The following is a 27,068-nucleotide window of genomic DNA, read 5'->3' as shown; positions in this document are numbered from 1 at the left end:
ATATGATATCATTTCTGATAAATTATGACAAGCTAACATGTATTTAAAATGCAATTAATTTCATGAATAAAACATATTGATATTTAAGTAATTAAATAACAATAAACCTAGGATTTAACGTAGAATAACTTTCTGTTCATGTAATTCTATAATATTATAAGTTTATTCCTTTTTTTTTTTGTATTTTACTTCGTAGTATAAATGTTATAACGTCCAGAATGTTGGCCGAGTGTTTTTAGCGATTTATCGTATACCTTGCAGTCCTCAGAGTCTTCTCATGAATGTATGAACTTTTATTATACCATAATTTTTTTGTGTCATCTTACATATTTCTAAGTTTATTTTATTACACTACATTTCAAATAAATAACACTTTAGGCTTAATAAATTGATTTATTTATGTCATATTTATTGTTTAAATAGTGTACACTTTATTCGTACACCTACTCACAACTTATATTTCAGCAGTATCCTACTCCATTTGATACAAATGTTGCTGTAAGTATATCTTAAAAATATATTGCTTTTAAAATAACTCTTACTTCCTGTTTATTATATAATTTCATATATATATATATATAAGCCATTTTATATAAAATTGCAAATATTATTGTGTTTCAAAGTTGAAAAAAAAAAAGATAATAAAATGTTCATATCAAACTATACAATAATGTATAAAATTATAGCAATAAAAACATTAGAAAATTTTAATATCTAAATTCTTTGTATTTCAATCATATGAAATTTATTATTTTTCCTTTTGACTTACTCCTTATGTTTATGGATAATTTAATACCTACTCAATATGTCACATTAAAATATTAAATATTTCATAAATTTTATTTTAAACTCATTCAATGTATACCATATGAAGCTCTAAAACAGAAATATACACATAGTGCATTGAAATATTAAAATTATAGTTCATAATAATATAAATTCACCATATAGAATATTTTTACTATGAATTTAGACTTTACTTTAATACATCGAAACAAAGTTGATACATCTACGTCAAATAACAAAAATTATAATAACTGAAAAACATTATTTTATAAAATTAATTTGGATAATAAACATATATTTTAGCGAAATACTGTTGGTTTATAACAATAAAAATAAATATTATTATTTTATATTATTTATTTATTTATTTTTTTTTTTTTTGGTTAGTAAAGGAATGCACTTAAAATAAATCTCTTCTACATATTTTAATACATTTATTTGTATATATATATATATGTATGTATTTTTTATTAATTATGTATACTATAATTATACAAGGCATGTCCAGAAAATAAGAGTACTGAGACTCTCGTGACCGTAGGGAATGTTTTTTTACAATGTTAGCTACATCACCGTATAGCTTTATTTCGAAAATTTAAAACAAGTCCAGAACGAGTTCAGTACGTTGAAAACTGTAGTCACAGGAATTTATCTCTTGAAATATGCTTATCGAGTCTGCTCCAAGTGCGAAATTCACGCTGTTTTCCGTTAGCTCGTTGCGAAAGAAAAATCTCACTATAAATTAAACGGTGATAATTTTATTAACTCTATTGTTACTGAAGATGAAACTCGAGTTACACACTATATGCCTGACACCAAGAAACAGTCCAAACAGTGGTATCACACCAGTTCACCCTCAACCAAAAAGTTTAAAACCATAGTTTCATCCAAAAAAACCATGGAATTAGTGTTTTTGGACCACAAAGGCATCATATTGATTGAATATTTACCTCAGAAGGACGCAGCAAGATATTGTAAGATCTTAAAAAAACTGAGAAGAGTTATTCAAAATAAAAGAAGTGATTTGTTAGAAAGAGGAGTCTGCCTACTGCATGATAATGCCAGGCTATACATGGCCAAGGTCACGAAGCAACTGTATAACGCTTTATAGGATGAGATGTTTTGAACCACCACCCATATTTTTCCGACCTTCAGATTATCATTTGTTCACTTCTCTAAAGAAACACATAAGTAGAAAAAAATGTTCAGTCGACAAGGAAGTGAAGGGGGTGGTCAACAAGTGGGCAATGAGGTGGCAGATAGTTCTACTAGACAGGTATCAAAAAATGTATCTACTGCCTCACAAACAGCATTGAAAAGGCTGGAGACTATGTAAAAAAATAGCATAAAAATATTTTATTGTAACTATGTAATTTTTTTTTTTAATATATTTTTTCAAGCCAACAAAAATTGAGTACACTTACTTTCTGGATATGCCTCGTGCGGTAGGTTTCATAGTCTTAAAATAATATTAGATATAAGTATTATGTTGATTCAAGTATTAATATCAATGATTATTATTTTTTTGCGCTATTAAACTTTATTGATATATTTTTTTTAGAATATTATGTATTTATAGGATATAAAAAAAAAAAAGTAAACATTATAGTTCCGTTGTTAATGTTTAATATTATAGTATTTATTATTTATTTAAATATAAAAACTACATAGTATTATTCTACAACTTTTAATATTACATTTTATTTTAGTAAATATTTGATTAACATCGAATAGTGCACTAAATAAAAGTTTAGATTAATAAAATAATATGAATTAGTTAGATTTTGCTTTTATTTGTTCATAAAATGAACTAATATTCGACTATATAAATTCGTAACGCTGCATGCTAAAATAAAAATAACTGCTTCATAAGAAATATTGTTTTAACTGTTGAATATTTTTGAACTTTTAGTCTTATACTTTTATTTATTATTAAATATTTAATAATATAATTATTGTTCAAACTATCGCAACTTTAATATTAATATAACTTTTTTTTTTATATATAATATATATTTATTTTTTTTCTGGTAATATTATTTTTTATAAAAACAATATTCCATTTTTTTTTCAATTTGATTGATAAAATACTTTATCATGCTATATAACTAATTTTCTAGCTGCTAAAAATATCAATTAATAAATGACAAACTCTAAATATTGTGAAAAATATTAGCTGAACTTAAGTTTTGGTTTAAACGAAGATAAGTTGTTAACATATTATTCAGTGTGAATTATTGTATGACAGAAGCTTAAAATCTTATAACTTAATAATCTAAAATCAAATTTGCCATCTTAAAAATAAAGAAACTTTTAAGCAAGTAGGTTTCTTTGTTTATAAAAATATGTGATCAAACTTATATTTTGGCATGCAACCAATTTGTTTCCTTATGAAAACTCTTTGATGCCTAAAAGTAAAAATAATATCTCTAGCAATATTTTAAATAATATAATGAGGGTAGGTCGTTTTCAGTTGAATCATTGTAATTTTCTTTTCAAACATTTAAAAACATGTATTTACGGCTTTAGTAGTAAAGTATCGTTAAGTATAGTGGCATCGTAATTATCAAGCTTCTATTTAAACGTAAGAAAGGTTTTTCTGGAAAAAAATATCTATGAATTAAGCAAAAACAATTTTAATTTATTATGCAATTTCGTTACATCAATATCAATCAGTAACCTTTTGATTTTAAAAATTTGATATTAAGTGATCTAAGTTTGAAATTATTAACACAACTTAATATCAATCAATTAATATGTAATATAATTTGAAATGACATTTTAGAAATGAAGCAAAGTAAATACAGCTATACCTAATAAGTAATATACACAATAAATAATAAAAATTATTTAAAGAACTTATCAGAAATTATATTTACATTTTTATAATATTTATCAGCAGAATATGTTTTTTCATAATTTATAAATATATATCAAATTTACTTAAACAGTAACTGTATTACTAAGTGATTTATGCGACTAGGTAATCCGTTTCAATGTAGAATAATTATTTTGTTTTAGGCATATTATTATCTTTAAAAATTAAATAATATTAAGAATGTAATTATATACTAAAAAAAAAATGTAGAAATTAAATCTTTAATAACGATAATAACAACTCGGAATTCACTGTATGCAATGATTTAATCACAAAATAGTTATCAATAAAAAAAGCAATATAAAACTGATTAATATTAATTAATTTACTTAGAATGATTTCCATTTAATAAAAACTGAATGTTAAGTATTCTAACTATTGACATTGTTGAAATTATATTTTGCAAATGTATTGCACAAATCAATATGTTAAGATTGACTAACCTAGTAAATTATGTTAAATGTTATAAGAATTATAAAATTTGAAGATTTAATTTAGTAACAGCTCATTGCATTCAAATATTAATGACATATTTTTGTAAGTTTAATATCTTCGTAATGTTTAGTAGAATGTATTTTGTTAAATAAAAAAATAGTAGAAGACTACTGATATATTGTAACCACATATCACAAAAATAAAATAAGAACAATGGAATTCATGTCTAACATTATTCTATGAAATTTTTGGATATCGAGTGAGATGGTTTTACTCTGTGTGTGCATTTTTAATATATTATATTTTTTCATAAAGCTTATTTTATGAAATTTTTTTCATATGAAAATTTGAAATATAGATAGATTTAGAAACCCAAGATTTAATTTAAACTGTATTATGAATTTTCATAATTAATTATCTGCTACTATAACTAACCATGCGATGATTTTGGAAAGAATTAGTCTAACCTAACGTACTATTAAAAAAAAATCACTAATACCGATTATATTACATTATAAAACATCTTTATAAACAGAAACTGACTCACCACTTCACTTTTGATCAAAATTATCAGAATTGTTTTTAATTTATAGTGATAATTTATTATGGATAGTTAAATCTAATGATTACTCCGATGATTAGTTAGATATTGGAATATTTTATGAATTTCAAAAACAAAATTCGGACATTTGTTTGAAATGTTTTTACTTTTTTAATACGTATTTTAATCTAAAAATGGCTTATGTAGGAGCTATCTACAAATTATTTACTTATCGAATAGTCCTTTACCTTAAAATGTTTAACTCTCTTGTAATTTTGGTATATATATTATCAGTTTTATGATAGTTTACTGTAAAAGTTGTATGTATCATTATAAAAGATTCATTTAAACAATGTATTATTATTTATGCAATCCATTCGTGTTCAAGATCGTACTATGCATTTATGTATTTCAGATCAAATTTAATCTATTGCTTGAATAATATTCCAATCAGATTTATTTATTCTCTACCAATAAACTGTCTTGTTTAAATTGGTTTATCTCATAGCTAATATTCCAATTAAGTCAGTATATAGTAAATACTGTTTAGTATTTTAATTTATAATGCATATCCCTTAAATAATTGGCTTGGAGCATAATGATTAAGCCAGTGATTTGTAACACATATTAGAGAACAATGTACTTAAAAAATACACATCATAGTAAAAACACTAAATTAACAAAAACGATTTCCATTTTAATACATACAAGTTATAATTAATTGATAAAACAGTTTTTTTTATTTTTATTTTTATTTTTTGAGCGAAGCGATGAATCTATTGATTATGAATTATATAATGATGTATTTTCTTTTTATTTCCTTTTTCCTTGTTCACAATAACAATCAATAAAATGCTTAGACTTTTAATTTTGAAGATGGTTTTGAACAAACATTTATGCTTAATAGAGATTAAAAATTGTAGTACTTTATTGTATTATCAGGAAAAACGAGAATTTTGAACATAAACCAGTTTTTGATTAAATTAATTTCTTTATTTCATTATAAAACCGTAATGAATAATCACTAAAATTTTCACAAAGTGCTTAAATTAGCATTTTTTAGGTAGAGTATAATTTTCAAAATATTTATTGACAATTGGAATTTTTTTAGTTTTAATATTTAAATGTTGATAATAAAATTTAAAATGGATAAAAATGTAGTTCATTTGTCTAATAAAAAATATCAACAATTTATAACTATTGAAATTTAAGATTTTTACTATATTCGTAAAAATTTTAGTAAAACAAATTATTTTGTTGTTATAAATACATAAAACATTTTCTGTTTAAGGTATTTAAAATTTAAAAATTTAAGAACGCTGTCTTTAGAAGTTTTGAAACTTTAATATATATATAAAATAAAAATGCATATATCTACCGGAAAGTCAAATTAATTTTTTATGACCTTTTGAATTTAAATTTTTTACGGCAAGGGATGTCATTTGTATAATAACTATTTCTTTCCAAACGGTTTTTGTTTTTTCTTGTAATTCAAAAACAAATAACTGTAAGTACTTGTAATTTTCACTAAGTGTTTATTTTATCATTTTTTTTCATAGAATAATTTAAAAAAAAATCATTTTTTAAAGTTATTTATAGACATAAGATATTTTTGATTTAATTTTTGTAGGTTTTTTCCTATAAATGTCAAAAAAAAATTATTAGATTGGTCAAAATTTTTGAAAAACAAATAGGTACAAGATTTCTAATAAGTATCTAAAAATATTAAAATACAATTTTTTTTTATAGACTTTTTAAGTTAAAATTTAGATGAAATTACTTATTTTAACGATAGATAATAATGTTTATTATTTTGTTATAAGTCGAAAACATTATTCACGAGAACTTAAAACATCTACCTAGTTTGTATTATTATACATTTTATATTATGAAATATATTCATATAGGCCGACGATTATCTCTGCTTAAAATAGTTTTTCGTGTACAAAGATAAATCATTAAATTAAAATGTAACACACTCTTAATAGTGATCTAGTTAACACCTAATATAAATATAATATAGTAGAGCGCTATCCACTTGCCTACCTTTTTAATTTTTTTTGTAATATGAGTCACAAATTCACAAATAATAATACATCAAATAGTTAACGAAACACGAGTCCACTAAAGTTGAAGATCACTGGTATTAACAATGTGTTAACTATATTTACAAATATATTTAATACATTACACCTACAATATTATCGTGTAAATAGACTTATTATTCGTTATAGAATAGGAAATTGTACACATTTTAATTGGTTATTTAATAATTAAAATATTCAAAATATGAATTTTGAAGTTAAAAGTGATGAATATTTTTTAGTGCGTTTGATGTAATAACACATCACTATATTTACAAAATATTTCAGTTGAAGTATAAATAAAATATTTATACTTTATAGGGTCAAATTTAGGAATTTGGCAACCTGTGAAAAATATAACCACCATCATATGAATAATTTTCTTTTGCAAAACTTTGTATTAAATATAATGAATAATAATGATTTTTTTTTTTTTACTTATTAATATTTTTATTTTAACAAATTTTTATCTTTACAAGGTTTTAACAAAATAATAATGATAGGATATATTAAAAAATACATAGTTTTATTCTTTAAAATTATCGACACATACGAAATATTTTAATTATATAAATAGCTATTAAAATCATTCACTAAGCTTTAGATTAGCAAAATCATTAACTAGATACATTTTAATTATTCTTAGAATTAAAAATGAACGTTCTTAAGAACAATATTGTATTGCTTATGTGTATAAAAAACAAACAAGATAAGCATCATCATAATAAACAGTTAAAAAACATTTCAACGTATAACCTACTATAGACATAAATATAGATTTTTAATGTTTTTTTGATGCTTTTTCTTTAAAAAATGTTATTTATTTTTCTAAGTAAACACATTCATTACATAAGCTTTTGTTCAAGTCGTTTTATTACCGATACAAATTTAACAATACCTACCAATATATATATATTATATACTCTTTAAGTATTAATAATAGTAAAATAAAATAATATTAGGTACTATATAAATCGACATGTTAAAGCAACACTTTATTTATTGATGATTGGTCTAACAGGTTAACAATTTCTATTTCTTCTTAAAATTGAATTAATATCAATTATTATTTTATGAATTTTATTATCTTAGCATGTACTGTGAATTGAATTTTTATAATTTAAAGGAATAAAAGTTTACTTAGTAATGCATAAGTTCCGAAAATAGTAGACATTAAGTCTATAAACAATGTAATTATTCAAATTTTAATAGACAGTTGTTATTCATTTTAGAATTCAAACAAAATTTCAATTCAGAATATTTGTAAAATATATGATCTTAAGGTTTTATATTTATGTAAATATTTTCATTTTTTTCTTTAAATAAACTATAATTAATGATATTATATTTATAAGAATATGAACATTTATATTGATTTGTATATTATTTTATTAAATTTAAATTTTAGAATGGTGTTTTAATCAAACAATTTACACATGGTTAGATCCTTAGATCATGTTTTAAGAAGTAATTTATCATCTTAAATGTATTACTTTTATGAATGTGTACTTCTAAAGATGCGTTTATTATTTAACAAAACATCCATAATTCAAAGGACCTGAACATTAATATATTTATATGCATTTATAAACCATACTGAACAACTTTTTTGATTACCATGACAAGAAAAATATATTATATTCGATAAAAAAAAAAAACTTGGTATTTTTTTCAGTTACATATTTTCTTCAGTAATTAGATATTTTATCATTTAATCTGTAACAAGTTATTAACAGAAAACAATAACATTTGTTTTTATTGATCTTGATTACCCCTTTAAATAACGAATAGTCAAAATTATTTACAACGTAGCAATATTTTTGTTTAACCCACGGTTACTGATGTATGATTAAATATTATATTATTAAATTAAGAATACATTTACTTATGTATAATGTATGTATATTTACGTATTGTTTATTAAATAATATGTAAAAATGTTGATTATTTACTAGTTATAGTGTTATATTTATCACTGAAATTATTAATTAGAATAATATATCTAAATATCATTATTCTTAAACGTATAAAATGTATTTTAAATGACGCAAAATCAATTTTAAGTGTAAGGTTTTACGTTTAAAGAATAATTGTTATTATTTTCTATGTAAATGATCTGGATGCTTTGTATTATATAATTTCGGTACATTTAGGAATGGTGAAATTTTAAAATGGTGTGTCAGTAACGATGGTATTTAAATTTAACGTTCTTTATTTATTAACTGATAAATATTTCGTGACTCTGATTATAACTTGATTTGAATTATCCCGTGAACTACAAAACATGAGCGACTATCGATCATTGCGTTTGGAAGAAAGTCTATTGATATCAAATATCATGCTCACGGGGTGTATACAATACTTTCTTTTGTTAATTTTTTATAATAAATCTACTATATTCAATTCTTATAATATCGAAAACATGATTTCAGTGTATAACGAATAAAAATAAATTATGCTTTAAGGTGGTTATTTTTACTCTCTGAATTCCGAATATTTAACAATAACAATCATAAATAGTTATTTAATTTTTTTTTTTTTTTTGTATTATGGAAAGAATGAGTGATAGCTTATAAAATGAGGTTAAAAAAAAAAAACCGTAAACCACTACGTTGTGTCGCCATCGATACCAAAGTAATAAGGTCAAATGTAAAATCCATCAAAAACGCAGTTGGTCAAATAATACTTATTTTTAGTCTATTTTTAAATTCCACGTATTCATAGATAATAATGTAATAATAAATAAAAATATATCACTAAATTATATGTTTTTTTTTTTTTATAAAACAATGAAATTTATTTATTTTACTTTTAGTGCCTATTATAGTAGGTTGAAATAATTGTTTCTGAAAATATTGTACTTATTATATTATTAGTATTTTGTAACTATAATAATATACATTTATACCATATTAAATCAACTTATATAACTCAAAATGTAATAACATCTTTCTGTAAATACCGTTAAACATTAAATATATTTCATAGTAATATAAAATGCATAACAGTTTAAATTTCGACTAATAATGTTTTATTATAATTTTATAATATTATTAATTATAGTTTTGTTATAATTATAACAATATAATTAACATATCATTAATTATTATTTAAACTAGTAACTTCGCTCAAATTTTGATTTAAAATGTCTATAAAAAAATTATTTTCTTTTTATATTTTTTAGATTATATAGTGTGCACTCCTTGTGAGTAGACATACAGTTTTTTTTTTTTTTTTTGATCTGCCTTATCTTAGTCATTAACTTTATTTTAACAACGTCGATTTAAGTATACAAGTAATAATATGTTTACTATTATTTATATTACCTACTTACCAATAAAAACCTCACTATTAATCAAATAATTCTGAATTTGAACTTGGGGTCCGCTATCTCACGGTCAGTAATTGAATACTCCAATCTCTAAAAATAACTCAACCCAGACAGTTTTTTTCATAAATATAACTAGAAATCAGTCCAATGATCACATAATTGGAAAACTATACCACTTAAATATCCAAACTTCCTTCCAAAATAAAAAAAATAAATTCGTTTCCTAGTTAAAACTGTTACCTATATCTTGCTGATAATGACTAACTTGTCTTTGATTATATTAAAATAAAATCTCAAAATAACACTAAAGACATTAAAAAGACAATATTCACTGATCCTGATTTAAGCAATATGGATTACTATGCATTCCAAATTAGCAATGAAGAAGTCTTCAGGATAGTTCTCTAAAACCTCTCCATATTATTCTAATTAACTACAACACAGAAGACCTTCAAGTTCTTGGTTACACAGTTCATTTAATAAAAAAATATCTCTAAGACAAAAATAAAACTGTACTTCCGATATTTTCTGTGAACCTGGAATCCTCTTTATTTAACTTTATTTTTATTCATTATATTATATTAAAATTAAAGTTGAAGCCCCTTATCCCCCCTCCCAAAAAAAAAAAAAAAAATTCTATGAAAAACCTTAGATGTCAAAACTATAGGTATACCAGAACCTAATAGCCACCACTCTCTTCGTTATGTATAATGTGATAATACACACAACTAAAATATCTTAAAGATTCTTATACTCTAACAATATTTTCACTTTTCAGTGAGACCCATTATGTCTCTTACAAACAATGCCTCAAATTGAACTTTTTTACGGTTTTTCATTTTTAAGTTATATCAGAAATAAACAAAATTGATTTTATTAAAAACTGCTTTTACATAAAAATTCTCGTTTTCCTTTTTTGTTTCAAGGTTATAAAAATAAGTACTGAGTGTTTAAGTTTGATCTCTAAATTTCATATTTGAAACCACTCCTATTTTTTTTTTTTTTTTTTAATAAGAGCAATCTATTGAAAACTTATCGTGTACTCATACATACATACAAAAAAAAAAAAAACACATGATAAAATCAACATATTATTCAGAATCTAAAATATTATTAGAACAATAAAATAAAACCTTATTCGAAATTAAATACAAAAAATATTTTTATTATTGTTGAAAAGTACTTATTCAATTAATGTTATTTACATTATTTTTATAATTTTTTTTTTTTTTTTTTTATGACTATCTTTTGATTAAATAACTTTACCAACTGTCTTAGATCCAAAATTAATACAAATTACGTAATAGTTATTTTAAGTATATGTAATAACTACTTTATAGTTTATACTTTGTAATACAACAAACATCAAAAACATTACAACATTTTCTTTGATTACAAATATATCATAAAATAAAAACATTTGAAATAAAAAAAAAATATTTGATTTTTGATGGTAAATAAAATTATAATTATTCCTATTATTTATTTTTATTTAATTACCTATACGAGTATAAGTAGTATTTTACTATATTTAGTATATTATTAAAAATATTCTCAGTCACTTTATTTATTATATTGATATTGTAGGTATTTATCTATCAAATGATTAATTCGACTGAAAAAAATAAAAGTTTAGAGAGTAAGATTACATTTTTCAGTTAAATGTCATTTGATATGATCTATGATAAAGATATAATGTACTGATTAATAGGATCAGGAATTAACAATAAAAGAAATTCGCATGACTGACGCCGCACAGCGGTGATTGGTTGTGTCTCGGGAGTATTATATTTCCACAATATGAACTAGTGCATACATAATAATATATATCCAAGTATAGTATAACATACGCGATAATGAAGTTCTTTAGTGCGTAGATAAACCGATGAAATGTTTATATTATACAAAAGATACGCTTCCTATGCTGTCCGGTGAGTATAATATTATATTTTACACTACATCGATTAATATAGTTATTGTGAAATTGGGCTAACGGTTAAAATTATATTCTCTGGCCATAATTACCACTAATAATAACGACTAGATAAGTTTGAATCTACACACTATGTGCGTATTAGTTGGTCAGGGTTTGTGATTCGCTATTTGTTGAAACTCGTAATTAGTATGTAATTAAATGTTATTCGTTATTCGTTGCCAAAAATCAATCCGGCCCTATAAAGAATGATTCGATGTATCTCTATCACATCAAAGGATAATAAAACTATTGAAAAATATGAATCAATGTCGTTCACTTTCAGCTTATTAACAGATTCATATATAGTTTGTCTGAATTTTTATTTTTTTTGGCATTCGTCAGAAGTTTGTGAAAATATTTCGTAAAATAACTATTATATAGTTATGCCAAATAGGCAAATAAATTAATTTTTAAATGAAAAAAATAAAATTTAAATAATGAAATTCGAAATAAAAAATGAAATGATACACCTGGTCTCTTTCGAAATTACCATACATTAACATCATCGTTGAATAGTTTGTTTTAAAACTCGGAGCAGCGTTTCGTTATCTCAAAATTATAATTCCATTTTACACTAAATCGACAAGACCACTTATATTTAGTACTTGCTAATAGTTATACCAAAAGATGTAGAACCATACAACTGTAAAAGTTTCGTGTGTGATGTTACAGCCACGTTTAATTGGCCCTCGAGCGGTTATTTCGAAAAGCTTCACCGTTGCATGCGGTCCACGAGAATTGCGTTTAACATCGCTTTTGGTGGTAATTGTTAGTTTAAGAGAAAAATGGATCCAATGATTTTCAAACAGTACATTTAACAATGCATGTTGTTCTAATTTAAATATTTTATGAAATAATGATCATACAATGCAAAACGTGGCATATAATAGTATTCAAGTAATGCATGGACGAATTTATATTTTAAAACTAGCCTAATATTTTTAAATACATTTATTTTATTTAATATATTAAAATGAATGAATCAACTCAGGTAATCATGCATATTTTTATAACAGTAACGATTTGCGCCTTCTTGGATTATAAAACTAAATTCATTTGACGTAATTTAGTTTTAAGTCTTAGAAGCTTACAAAGTTATAATATCAAACATACGTAATTTAAAAATATTGTTTTATGATACAGTTATTGTTTCTCATTAATTTCTAAATATTTTATGGCTAAAGAAAAAAAAGTTTTATTAACGTAATATCTTAACTACTTTAAACTTAATTCAGCACGAACAATAAATGTAATATTGTTTTTAAAACCTTTGTAATACAACTTTTTTTTAAACTACTTATGTTTAAATGTATTTATTAAGTAAAGGTAGTTTATTATTTGAAAATAATTAATAGCAAAGAATTAAACTATATATTACTGTGGATATTGATTAGAATATGAAATATCAATATTTTATTATAAATAAGTAGTGACATATACTTTACAGCTAAGAAATATTAAGACCATATTATACTTCATACTTTTATGATATGGTCGCTAATATGATATTTTATAGATACCTAAATTCCTAATATAATGGACAACAAAATAAAAACATTTTCTCATTAATTGTCTGGTTGGTTTTCGTGGTTTCCAAGAATATTTCTTGTGGTAAACATGACATTAGCCCAATTTTGAATAGTTTTTACTAATTTTTCAAAAAGCTCTTTTAGTTTTATTTAAATTATTATGGAAGTTGATTAATTATTAATGTTGATAGGTAGATAAAGTAATCTCGTGTCATTACGTAGTTGTTAATTTTACTTGAACCAAAAGACTTTAAGTGATATTCTCGGAACATTTTAAGAGAATTAATATTGTTTTTAACCATTTTTATTTGGGATATTATATGGGACATACACCAGTTAGTAATTCTGTATTGTTTTTGAGTACAAACTAAAATATCATATATCTATAAGTTATTTTTTTTTATGTATATATATATATATACATATTAATAAAATAAAAAATGTAGTAGTGAGTTGTATAAAACTACTATTAATATTATATAGGTTTTGATTATTGAAGTAATTGGATATAGTTGGTAATATGATGATTCAAAAGTAAAAGATTCCTGGTAATTTTCAAAATAATTAGAAAAATAAAAACAAATTAGTGAAAAACTAACTGAAATATTTATGTGAAATGAGCTTTTAATAAAATCGAATTTTGTTTTATTGTTCTAATTAAAAAATGAATAACTAAATAAGTGCATTTTTCACTAAATATTATATAATAATATTAGTATTTTTTTATTTTTGGTATAATTTCACAAAACATATTTTATTTTTTTTATAGACATTTGATATATTTACATTTTATTTACTATTTACCTATATACGATATACTTTTTGTTGGAAATTCAAGGTTTTCTATTATAATATTCTTATTCTGATTAAAAAATTTAAAAATAAATGATTATTGTTTAAATTTATATAAGCATTTAATTATTAAAATTCAAAATATTTCAAATTATTTGGATTTAAAAATTTATAACTTTCTTATTAAGGTTTAAAAATATAAAACAAGTTTCCTAGTTCCGTATCAAAAGTAAATTTTGAGTAGATTTTAATGTTTTCGTGCATTTGAAGTTCTAATTTTGACAAAATTAAATATTTAAGCATATAATAATGATTTATTATTTAATATTACAACCATATTTGTTATTATATTTTTATTTAAAAATGTCAATTTTAAAGATTTGAGTTATATAATGCTATTGCAGCTTTTGGTCTTATTTATTTGTTATAAAAACTTAATAATTTATTTTATTAGAAACTTATAATATATTTTATTTCATTAAAATTATTATTGTAAAAATAAAAATTAGGTAGATTGAATTTATTTATTTATTGCTCATTTATAACTTTTAATCTGAAAAGTTTATTTAATCAATTTCATAAACCAATCATAAACAGAGGTATGAATTTAATACGCTTGTATATCAATATGTTTAATTCTCAATTCAAAATATGTGAAATACAAATTTTATTTAAAATCATACCATTTTTAATACAAAAGTATATTTCACGTATTTTTGAATTTTTGATGTATATTTTCCAATTTTTAAGTACATTGGCGAATACATAGTTTATGATTTATTAGTTTATTCAATTCAATACATTTTAATAATAAATGTTTCATCAAGGCACATTTTGTAAACCATTGATTTTGGATTTTAAAATAATAACTATTGACAACTGAAAACACAATATTTATTTTCGTTACAAATATCTAAAAGAGGTATCAAAGACAAACAAACAAGATGAATGTCAATATTGATCAATATTTAACTTAGGGCAAAAAATATTATTAAAAACTTAAAAATATATTTATTAGTTAAATATTTATGGTTTGTGTATGGAGGGGAAACAAATAAAAATATAATAACAAAAAAATAAATCACTGAACACAAGGAAGACTGAAGTACTGTTTTAGGTTGTAATTCAAGTGATACTGACTTGACTGACTTGTATTCTGACATTAATACAGTTCGTAGATTGTTCAAGAATACACAATTACAATACCGCAATACCTCTTTAAGGATTGAAAATACTTGTTAAAACGGACACGATATAACCTGAACAAGTTTTTATTGAAGGTCTCTCTCTATTCGTGAAAGTGGCATCATCAATGGACGAGTTTAAAAGTTCTTCTTAAGCTAGTTTAGTTAAAAAGTATCGAATTTAATTGGAAGATTTAGTGATAAAATAAGTAGGTTTAAGGTAATCGATAGACACAGTTGACTTATTATTCTTAACTAAAACACTGAAAGTCTTGTGACTACAAGTTAGAACATGGATGAGATCTTAATATAAGGTAGCTGAAAAGATGTTTGAACTAGATCGGTGCGTAGCATGGCATGAGTGCATATTGCTATATTTTGATGAACGAAAATATGACTTTTTGAGTGACATTATGCTGGAACAGGACAGAGTTAGAAATTATGGTTTGAAGATTGGTCTGGGGGGTTAGTAGAGATTAGTAGTGGAGATAAAAACTCACTAAAAACTTGCAATATTTATCTGTATACTATTTATTTTAAAACTAAAGATAAACTATCAGCTTTCCAGGTAGCACTGTAAGACCGGAATACTAATGGTAGCGTGTCTGACTAAGAAGAAATTTCATGATTCATAATAGTATTTTTAAGAAGACAGAGCTATGGTTCAACTAGACTGTTTTATTGTGAGTGATATGTTGTGGTTCTAGAAAAGTAAATTTTGAATAGTTTAGCAAATGAGTATACAAGTTGAGATTTTAATTTTCGTCCCCAAAACACAATCTGATTTGAAGTGGAACACCAAAATGCCAAATCTAGGAAAAAAACGACTACAGATTTCTATTAAAGGAACTTTAACAAATCAAAGAGTTGAACCGTGGTCAAGAAGATTTCGGAGTTCTAGGTTGGTTTTTTGACTGCGTAGTCAAGAAGAGTAGTCAAGAGAACTGAGAAGTTATTTGGGCTTGAAACTGATTCAATAAGTAACAGTGAGTCAGAAACTATATATTGTATTTTGCATAAACATGTTTAATATCTGTTATAAACTGAAAAGTGAGATATTATATATAAATGGCAAAAATTATAAGGTGAACATTTATCATTTTTCTAAAAAAAAAAAGCAAATGTATAATTATATAATTATACGTTTGCTTTTGAAGTGATATAACATAAAGTTTATAGCTATTTATTTTTTATAAATATGCATTGTCATATAAAACTGTATATTTTAGAAACAATTTAAGTTTTGATAATTAATCATTTAAAATCTGGCCAAAGCTATCACTAAAAAATGAATTACACTATTTGCTTAAGTTCCGTTTAAAGCATTATTATTAAATTTATAGTGAATTAAGTAATCACTAATATTTTTTTATAACTATATAATATTTAACTATTTATATTGTAAAGATATTTTGTTAAAATTAGATCTAATATATTATCCAAACTGTTTTTAATGAACGAAATTTTGAATTATGTAATAAATTTGTATTTATTAACAATCAATAAAAAACTTAATGTCTTCAAACATAGTAACTTGTAACAATATAAAACTTTACTTAACACATATGAATATCTAACAGTTATAATGTTATCCTGATGATCTAGTTAAAATCTTTTGTATCTAATGGTGAAATATTAATTTCAAACATGGAATTAAAACGAAAAAAGTACAATAAATTTAAAAAGGTAATTTTATGAAAGAAAAAAACTGTAGTTTGCATAATTGTATTTCATATTGTATAAACTGTAATGATTTAATATTATCATTAGTAATGATTCATTACTAATGTAATATGACCATAAATTTATGTACACACCGTTACAATTAATTAATTTATTTATAATATTTATAAAGCAAAATTGTATTAGAACTGTCATTTAATATATCTTTATGAGTTTATGAGTATTTAGATAAAATTGTGTTATTTATCTATTATAATATATGAGCTTATTTGTACTAAAATGATTTGAAAAACCTTTAAAATTTCGTTAGAAAAACGTTAATACATTATTAAAGTGTTTTTTTTTTTTTTGGAATCGTTAGAGGAATTTAATTTTAATATTATTCACATACTTGATATTAAAATAGTTTAAATGTTATTCTGTATAATTTAACAACACACACAATAAAATAAGCGATGTTGCTAAAAGTGGCTTTTGCACAAATTTATAGTGAATAATTGCGGTCTCTATAGTACGTCAAGCTTCTGTGAAAAACCACATCATTATTTAGAGTACGTGATAAAAAATAATATGGTAGAATGCGAACTATCTCATTCAACTGTTAATGATCTTTACAATTTACAGATGTGAAAGGGCATATCTTTTGTTCATGTTCAAAGCATCTCAATCCTTTATTGTTCAAATATTTTAGATATTAATTGACAGAGCATATAGTATGTAATTCATAATATTTTATTAAATTATTTACAAAGAAAAAAAAAACTACATTTACATTTAATTATATCGCTTAAATTTACGAAACGCTCACTAAATTTTAATATGCTTATTATGCAATATATTTTTATTTTTTATTTAAGAGAAACTGAACTGTTATTTATTTTTCTAATGTATTTGGCTTATAGACTTTCATCCAAGATTTATTTAAATAAACTCGAATTTAATGACAGGTATGAAGACATTTTATGCATGACTTAGTTTACACATGAAGGTAAATTAAATAATGTATTTTAGAGTTTATTAGAAACTGTTTGTTATAAAACACTTATTATTTTAGTAGTAGTTTAGTTATAAAATCTTCATAATCAATCTATCCGAAACCCAAATCTGTTCAAGGTAGTGAAGCGTGACGAATAATCTAATAATTGATATCCATATCCAGACCAGAACTTTTATTTTTTGAAATCCTAGTATGCATCCAAACAAAACAATGTAAAGAATTTGAAATAACATTATCTAAATAAGCCCAAGACCTGACGGTACCTTTTTTTTTGTTTACAATTTACCCAAGATCAAAAAAGATATATACTACAAATATTCAATTTAATATTGAGTTCTGTTGTGGTATAAATGTATATATAACCGTATTGTACCTATTCCTAAAAAGGAAAAGATACATTTAACATATCCGAATACCTAAAAAGTTAAAATTTATACCAACGTTTTCTAGAATATATGAGAATCTTTATCATATAAAAACATGTAGTTTTATTATTTTATATGAATTCTCTTTATATATATATATGTATGTATATATATATGTATACATCACTAAAACAATTACTATTTTAATAGCCCTAGATTATGTAGATTAAAAACAAAAGGACTATTTTGTAATTTTAAGCGATTCATTAAGCACAATTGTGAATATTTCAAACACACACAAGTCTAATGATATAAAAATGTAACTCATAATTTTTAAAATTAATGTAGGTATAAGGTCATTCATCAATTAAAAATAACAACAAATCCAATACTAATATTAAGAACGTTTAATCTTCAACCCCTACAAATTATATTTAACTTATCACCTTTCAAGACATTAAAAAAATAACACAACTGATCACATTACGATCATAACAAAACCATTGGTCAATCTCAATTGTTAAATTAAATATTTACAACTATTCACCTCAAATTTAAGGCCTAAGTTTTTAATAGCCTAACAGCCATTAAAATGTAATATTTATAAAAAAAAAAAAAAAAATGGTCACATTTCATAAAAATCAGAATTTAGAACATCAAGGTACCATATATGTTTATTTGTTTAAAATGTTTATCAATCAAAGTTTTTTTTTTTTTTTTGTCAAACAAAATTACTCTATACAAAACAAATGCCTTATTAAAACAAATAATAGATTTAAAATAGTAATCATATTATTTTATACAATTACAGTGGCAAATCTTTTTATTTTTTTAATTTACCTTATGATAGTGACTTTTTCAAAGAATTTAATATGTTTTACATAGGTTCAATAAGTTAAAACTCACAAATAATTGTTGAAAAATGGCTTATATATACTTACACAAAGTTCGTAGAAATAACTATACATAATATTTACATAAGTTGGGATATGATTTATATACCTACTAAATAACATATTATACCTAAAATTTGATAATTTATTTAAAAAACATAGATAAGTATAATATTAAATATGTCGTACATTTTGCACGAAATGAAAAAATTTCTAAATTATTAAATAACGTTTCCAATGTATAGTTTATACGAGACTTGTCTTATATATTAAGAAATAAAGGTTTCAAGGATTGATATATTTTCAAAGAAACGATAATACATTGTAAAATAGAATCAGTCATTGCGAAGTTCTACAGAAAATTTTCATGGAATTCAATCAGAAGTAAATTAAATTTAGTAAACGTTAGACATAGAAAAAGATTTAACAAGTAACTTGAGATTGTTAACAACTTTTACACCATAGATATAAACTTAATATTCAATAATAATATTTCTTTAATATTTGTTATTTAAGTTTTTATTAGGGAGAGAATTTTTATTACATGGACATTTTGTAGAAATATATTTAGTTAAACCAATTTCTTTGTACAATATTTGTAGCATATGTCATGTTATTCTCATAGGAAAAAAAACGAAGAAAATATGTTGTTACCTGAGTGCAATATTTTTTTACAATTGTTGCTGAAATTATTGAAGAAATTTTATTGTCGGTAATTTAAAATGTATATTATAAGATATAGGTATAATCAATTTTAGTAGCTAATAAAAAATAAAAGCAATACAATTTAATGAAATGTTAATGTTGCTTAATAATTTGTATTACTTACATTGTATATCTATGACTAAACAATTTAAGTCTTAGAAAATACAGATAATAGAACAAACGTTTAAATCGAATCGTATTTCAGGCCAACAATACCATATATTATTATGTTTTCAAAATACCTTTTTTAGTCGATATAAAACTCTATTTTAAAGTAACAGTTCCCATATAATAATCGTCTCTACAAAACAGTTTCAATAGACTACTTTTCGTCATTTTCAGTTTTTCTATTGTATCTAACAATGAAATGGAATACTATGTATTTTATAAATATTTCAAATAATTTTATCAATCGCGAAATAATATGAAATTCTCATCATATTATTTATAAAATATCATTCAATAAACCCTTTACATATTTTATAAAAAAAAGATTAATTTCAATAAGTAATATTATTCTGTCTAAGCTCAAATTAAACTATAAAATGTATGAATAATGATAACTATTCGTACACGATAAACTCAATCTCAATAAATAGCGTTTAACGTGTTGTACAGCAATAATTTTACTTGACTTAAGTTGGCATACTTTGCGTTCTGAAAAGGGTAGTTAAATTTAATATCAGTATGTGCTTTTAAATTCTATTTTGGTTGTATGAATATTTCGGAAAATTTTATTCAATTTCTGACATACCTACCCTATTATACTTCGTTGGTTGAATAATCTGAATATGTCGTCATTTATTTTAAATTTTTGTTTATTAACTTTTATTCCCAGTATGCTTGCATGTACACTATATGATATAAACGATAAGTTGTTCATTTCTATATACATATGAATAAGGTGAGAGGATGAATAATTATACAAATGTATACTCATATTAACTTAAAATATCTTGGGATTAAAACAAGTAAAAGATTGTCGTTGCAGTAATTCTAATGAATCGCACATATATTATTCAAATGTATTACACTGTCGACTCAGTTTTCTATAATTCTGTTATATATTTTGAACTGCTGCTTTGATTTCGTTAAAGATTCTTGAGAATAGGATGAATATAAAATTATAAGTATATATTATTAATATGAATTCAACCCATAGTAATATATTTAGTCTATCGTATAATTATGTATTTTACTGAAAAAAATAACTACGTCAAAACAATTTAGAATATATTAAAAAGTATATAAACATATGTGTTAAATATATTTATGTACTTAAAAACTTAACCTTTGTTTGTTTGTTGTATATATGATTATTATATACATTGTATATATACTTTATTTTGAATATGAATCTAAAAATATACTAACTGTTCATATTTTATGAATATATCTATCAAAAAAAATATATAGATTATTATTTATTCTGTGCATGTCAAATAATTTTTATTTTCAAAAAAATAATTTAAAATTAGTATGCAGTAGAGTAAAAATAATTTTAATGTAATAAAAATCATAAGGTAGTTTATATATATATATATATATACATAGAATATATGTTACTGTAAAAGTTATTTAACTAGGTGAAGCTAGGTTTAGTAAAAGCGCGAATAAAATTATGATTATCAGCAGTTATTGGGAACAAATAATAAATTCTAACATTTACTATTAGAACCTAGCTTACAATAGGATTAGGCTTTTATGGTAACATATATTTATTACACATTTTTTTAAGAAAAAACAATATTTTAAGGTACAAAATAAAAATGTACGAAGAGAAATACGTGCATAATATAAATAATTTGGAGTCCAAAATTCTAAACATCTAATACATTCCTCAATACCAAGCTAAACTTTTATATTATATATTAGTAAATAATGATATTATGTTCTAGAGCGCCTCTTCTTTAAATCTATAATATGTAAAATTATAAGATTATTTATAGGCAGCACGCTGTGTACAATAGGTACCTCATAAGCACTCCTGAAATATGTATTAATTAAACTATATGGGCCATCTGTAATAAACATTATCATCAATTATCTTATTTTAAAATATTATTGTTAATTTTTAAAACCAATTTCAGATGACAAATGTTCAATATTTTATTTTTATTTTTGTATAATAATTTATGCTGATCATCTCATTATAACACATATAAATGAATCTATTAACCACACATTTGTCTTATATTTTATACATAAATATAAATGTATCTCCAACACGAGTACACGTCATATACATGCATTTATAAAATAAAATTTTACTAATTTATCATTTCCAACACCCATCGAAAAAGTAAAAATATTTGAAAAAATAATCAGTATGTATTTGTCAATATACATGGCAAAAGAAGAATAAGAACATATTATTTATCCACTTAAGATTGTGGATGGAGAATAAAAATATAATTTAAATTTCTTACTAATTACTGATGGAGATAAACGCCACAACACCTTCATCTTTAAAATTGTTTGGCTGATCCGTGCACAAAAACATGACACACTGAACATGTTTATTTTTGCAAACTGTACTTTACGTTATTTTACAATTAGTTCCTGAAAAATAAACTAAGTGGACAAGCAGCACTAGATAAGCACAAACTGATAAGTGGAACACACAAACAATTTTTACCTCAGATGCCTGCACCCGGGTCAATGTTAGAGTTCAGTAAGACTCAATGCCATCCAATAGTTATATAAGCCGAATTAAAGGCACTTTTTGTTAAATGTAAAGAAAGCAAAGACGAAAAACAACAGCCTTTCAAAAACATGAGACAATGAACTACGGACTCTTCGTAAAAGCTACAGAAAACGTTTCGATTGATTTGTTGGAAAAATTCAATTTTCCACAAGAACTTATTATTTTTTGCTGTAGTAAGCCGCATCAAGACGTAGCCACAAGATTCGTGAATGAAGCGTCAGGGAAAATTTCAAGATTTGTCTAAAATAAATAAACCGATATAATAATCGAGGAAGAGCAAACAGCGCATATTTTGATAAATACTTGCAATTTATGTAAATGTAATTTTTCGTATAAATACTGTATAGTAGCAAATCACTGCCACTTAACAGGCAAAGTCCGACAAACATTGTGTAATACTCACAACCTCAAACTTCAAACATCGAATTTCTACAAATTTATTAAGTTACAATTCTCACTCAATGAAAATTAATTTCATTTTCAAAATATATTAACAACACAATAATATTATCATAGTCTTTTTCTTTTCATAGTATTCAAAGTTTGAATTTCAAACTATCAATACTTTTTGACAATTCTTTAATAACGCCCGAGTTGAAGAAGTTCAAATATACAGATAAACACTTTTTTACCGAAGATACCTTGTTACTAATAAAGATATATACTGTCGATTAAAATACTATCTTTACGATTAAACTGATAACTGGATTCAGCTAGTAGAAACAATTTTTTCAAAAAAAACTGATTTTTATAGCATATTAACAGAGTTGATAATGAATACATACACGCAAAAACTATATGGAATTGTTTTAAATACAAAAACCTCGGAGAAAATAGTGAATTTTATCTTAAAATATATGTATGATAGGTGGCTGGCGTATATATTTATATATATATATATATTTTATATTGTTAACAATAAATTTTCTAGAATTATTATTTTATAAATAAAATATTATAATTTCGTTAAAGTCATTCAAAAATATTATAATTTTATTAAAAACAATCACATAGTAAATCATCCATGCATACTTAGTAGAAAAATCTAAAAATATAATAATTTCAACAAAAAACATAGACAATTTTCATCACTCCTTAATAGAAAAAATGGATTTTCTGAAGTTTATCGGTTATAAAATGTGACATATGATGATTAATTACAAATGACTACTCGTACATAATATGCATAAAATACTCATATATATCACAAGTTGTTAAAAACATACATAAATATTAAAATTTTGTTAAAACTAGTATATTCTGTTAGACGTTACTGTCATTATTTTTTGATTATATATTTAATATAACGTTGTTTAAATTAAATTATAATTATTATCAAAGCATAATCAAATTAGTTTCAGTGAAAACATAGTTATATAAATACTGGGCTCAGAGAAAATACAGTCCTACACATATAAAGAAATTTATAAAAATATATTAAAATGGAGTATTTTTTTATAAATAACCACTATTCATATCTAGAAACATCATAATTATAATTGGTAAATGGTACAAACTTTCAATAAGTTTAAATGGGTAAGTCTCTATTAGGTTAATTAGTTTCATTTTTTCAAGACAAAAATAAAATAATGTAGATTACATGATATATCATATCTTTATAATAATTAATATCAGGTATAAAAAATAGAGAGTATTATTTGGACTTAAAAAGTTTTAGTTGATTCATAACTATTTTATTTCATTCATTAAAATCATTTTATATTATTTTTTTATTTTTTGATATTATTATGATTTTGGTTATTTTTTTAATATATTTAAAATATTGGTTATAGCGAAGATGAGAAATGTAGTGAAAACCTATTAAATTTTGTACAACCCGTAATACCAAACACAGTCTTCCTCATTGCTGAAACCATGCCAACCAATTTTTACTTTTTCTTATTTTTGTAAAATCAATCAATATAATACTGTATAACTTAAATTAAATTTTTTTTTTTTTTTTTTATTAAATTATGTAACATAATTGTCTGATGTTTCTTTTTTTCTTGTACTCATTTATTTCATAAAATGTTGGACCTAATTTAATTTAAAAATATCAAAGTTATTTAACATAATTCAACTTAATCTTACCTAACCAGCACTATAATTTGTTATGTGTATCAAATAATTACATTTAAATAAAAACTATGCAATAAGTAACTGAATTGTATTCATGTTCTTACTATGTATTTAAAATTCACAAATAAGTAAGAATATACAAACATCAAACATTTTTAATCTAGATGACGAATATCAACTTATTTTAGCCACAACATGGCCCTTTCTATTAGTTCAGTATTCATATCATATATTCTATGTTAACTTCTGGTGAATAAAGAAATATTTTCAAATTAATTTTAATATCGAAGTAATTCTTTACTGCAACATAAAATATAATTTAATATTATAAGTAGGTATAATATATTTTCTCTATTTCTTTAAAAAAAAAATATTATATATTAAAACTTTATTGAATTTTCTACAGTGACTAAAAATATTTTATTACTTCATGAAATGAAATATTTAAAAGTTTATAAATATACTAGACATCTTATGAAATAATTTACTTATAGTATAATATTATCTTATTCATATTAATACGTATGAAATAACCTGTGAAATGAATAATTTTAAAATTAATTTGTTTATTAATAATGACAGTGGTTTTATGTTAACAATAAAGATACCATTATAAAATCTTATTGTTGGTTTAGTATTTCGTATAAGATATCCCTCCTACCTTTGTGATTTGTTTTTAACATTAAGTATAAATAATAAAATATAGGTATAATTCAACTTAATGATTATTTAATATCAAATAAAATTTGAAATTATAGTTATTTTATATGTATCATATTTATCTAAAAATTAACATACATTTATTTCTGATAAACATATTATTTGAAAATAGGTTTCCTAAAATCTTAAATTTTATTAAAGCTTTATAATTAATTTCAAATTGTATAATTTTTCATAAAATATTTTTATTTATTAAAAAAATAATATTTGATATAAAAATTAAAATACATTATTGGCCTAATTACATGTGCCTTCTTACTAATTTAAAATTAATTACGATCAATAAAATGATAAAATGATATGGTTAACCATATATTAATTAAGAGCTATTGGATTTTACGATTAATATTAAATTTTAAGTTTTAAAAATCATTATTGTAATAAATATATTTGTAAAACATTTGTTTTTTTTTTTTTTTGTTTTTTTTAATTAAAAATAATAAACTCATAGAAATACTGAAAAAATACGAATAAATTAGATAATTTAAAACTTATCGAAGCTATAGTTTAGTTTTTTGTATATAAAACTCGCATTGAAAAAATTGTATTTATTTATTTTCATAAAATATGAGGGTAACGATTGACTTTGATAACTACACTAGTAAACAAATTTATTCATATTTTGTAATTCAATACCAACTCGAAACATCAAACTCAATAAACTTGAAACATTATATTTTAGTGCTAATGAGTTATTTGTAAAATAACCCTTTATGTTGAAGTATGTTTGAAGAACAATTTATTTTTGTTATTATAATTATATTACGTAATACGTCTTTTAAAAAACATTTCCAAATTATATTAAAAAATTAAAAACGTTTAGTTAAATATCGTATGTGCATAAAGAATATACTTATGAAAAAATCCATTATAATATAATTCGTTTAAGACCTTAAATGTGTATTAATTAATAGAACACATAATTGTAAAGTTATTAATTCCTTCTACGACAAAGAGAATTTTAGAAATTAAAAATATATTTGTTACAATTATTGACTTTTAAAATTTCAAAATGATTTATCTTAAATTATATAACCACTATATTAAAAATTAAAGTAATAGTATGAGTTTACAGAAAATTATACGAGTGATTTTTTTAATTAAATATACTATACCACAAGCAACCATGTTTATAATAAATTAATTTTAACTAAAAAATTACCTGGCATTCATAAGTACCGTTGTCGATCTTAGCTACTGGCGATATCCTTAAATCCCAGTCATCACTTTTTTCAGAATGAAAAACACGGAAACGTCCGTCATTTATGTACGTCAACACACCTGAACTCAGTATATGCCAATCTCTCCGCCGTACCCAAGACACCATTTTCTCGGATATGTTAGCTATCTCGCAGTGAAGCAACGCCGTGCTGCCCAACTGAAC

General features: G+C 22.8%; 1 protein-coding gene across 1 annotated transcript in view; it reads right to left on the bottom strand.

The window, feature by feature from the left end:
* LOC112603591 (limbic system-associated membrane protein-like) overlaps positions 1–27,068 on the bottom strand; it is a 174,823-nt gene that overhangs the window by 38,246 nt on the left and 109,509 nt on the right. The window contains exon 5 of the mRNA XM_025352239.1: positions 26,847–27,023. Coding sequence (XP_025208024.1) covers positions 26,847–27,023 — 177 coding nt within the window. The remainder of the gene's footprint in view (positions 1–26,846; positions 27,024–27,068) is intronic.

The sequence above is a fragment of the Melanaphis sacchari genome, unplaced genomic scaffold, assembly GCF_002803265.2.
Source record: "Melanaphis sacchari strain LSU unplaced genomic scaffold, SCAv2.0 Contig10_pilon_pilon, whole genome shotgun sequence".
NCBI classification, from domain to species: domain Eukaryota; kingdom Metazoa; phylum Arthropoda; class Insecta; order Hemiptera; family Aphididae; genus Melanaphis; species Melanaphis sacchari.
Note: the sequence above shows the minus strand (reverse complement) of the source record. Positions and strands in the feature narration are given on the sequence as shown.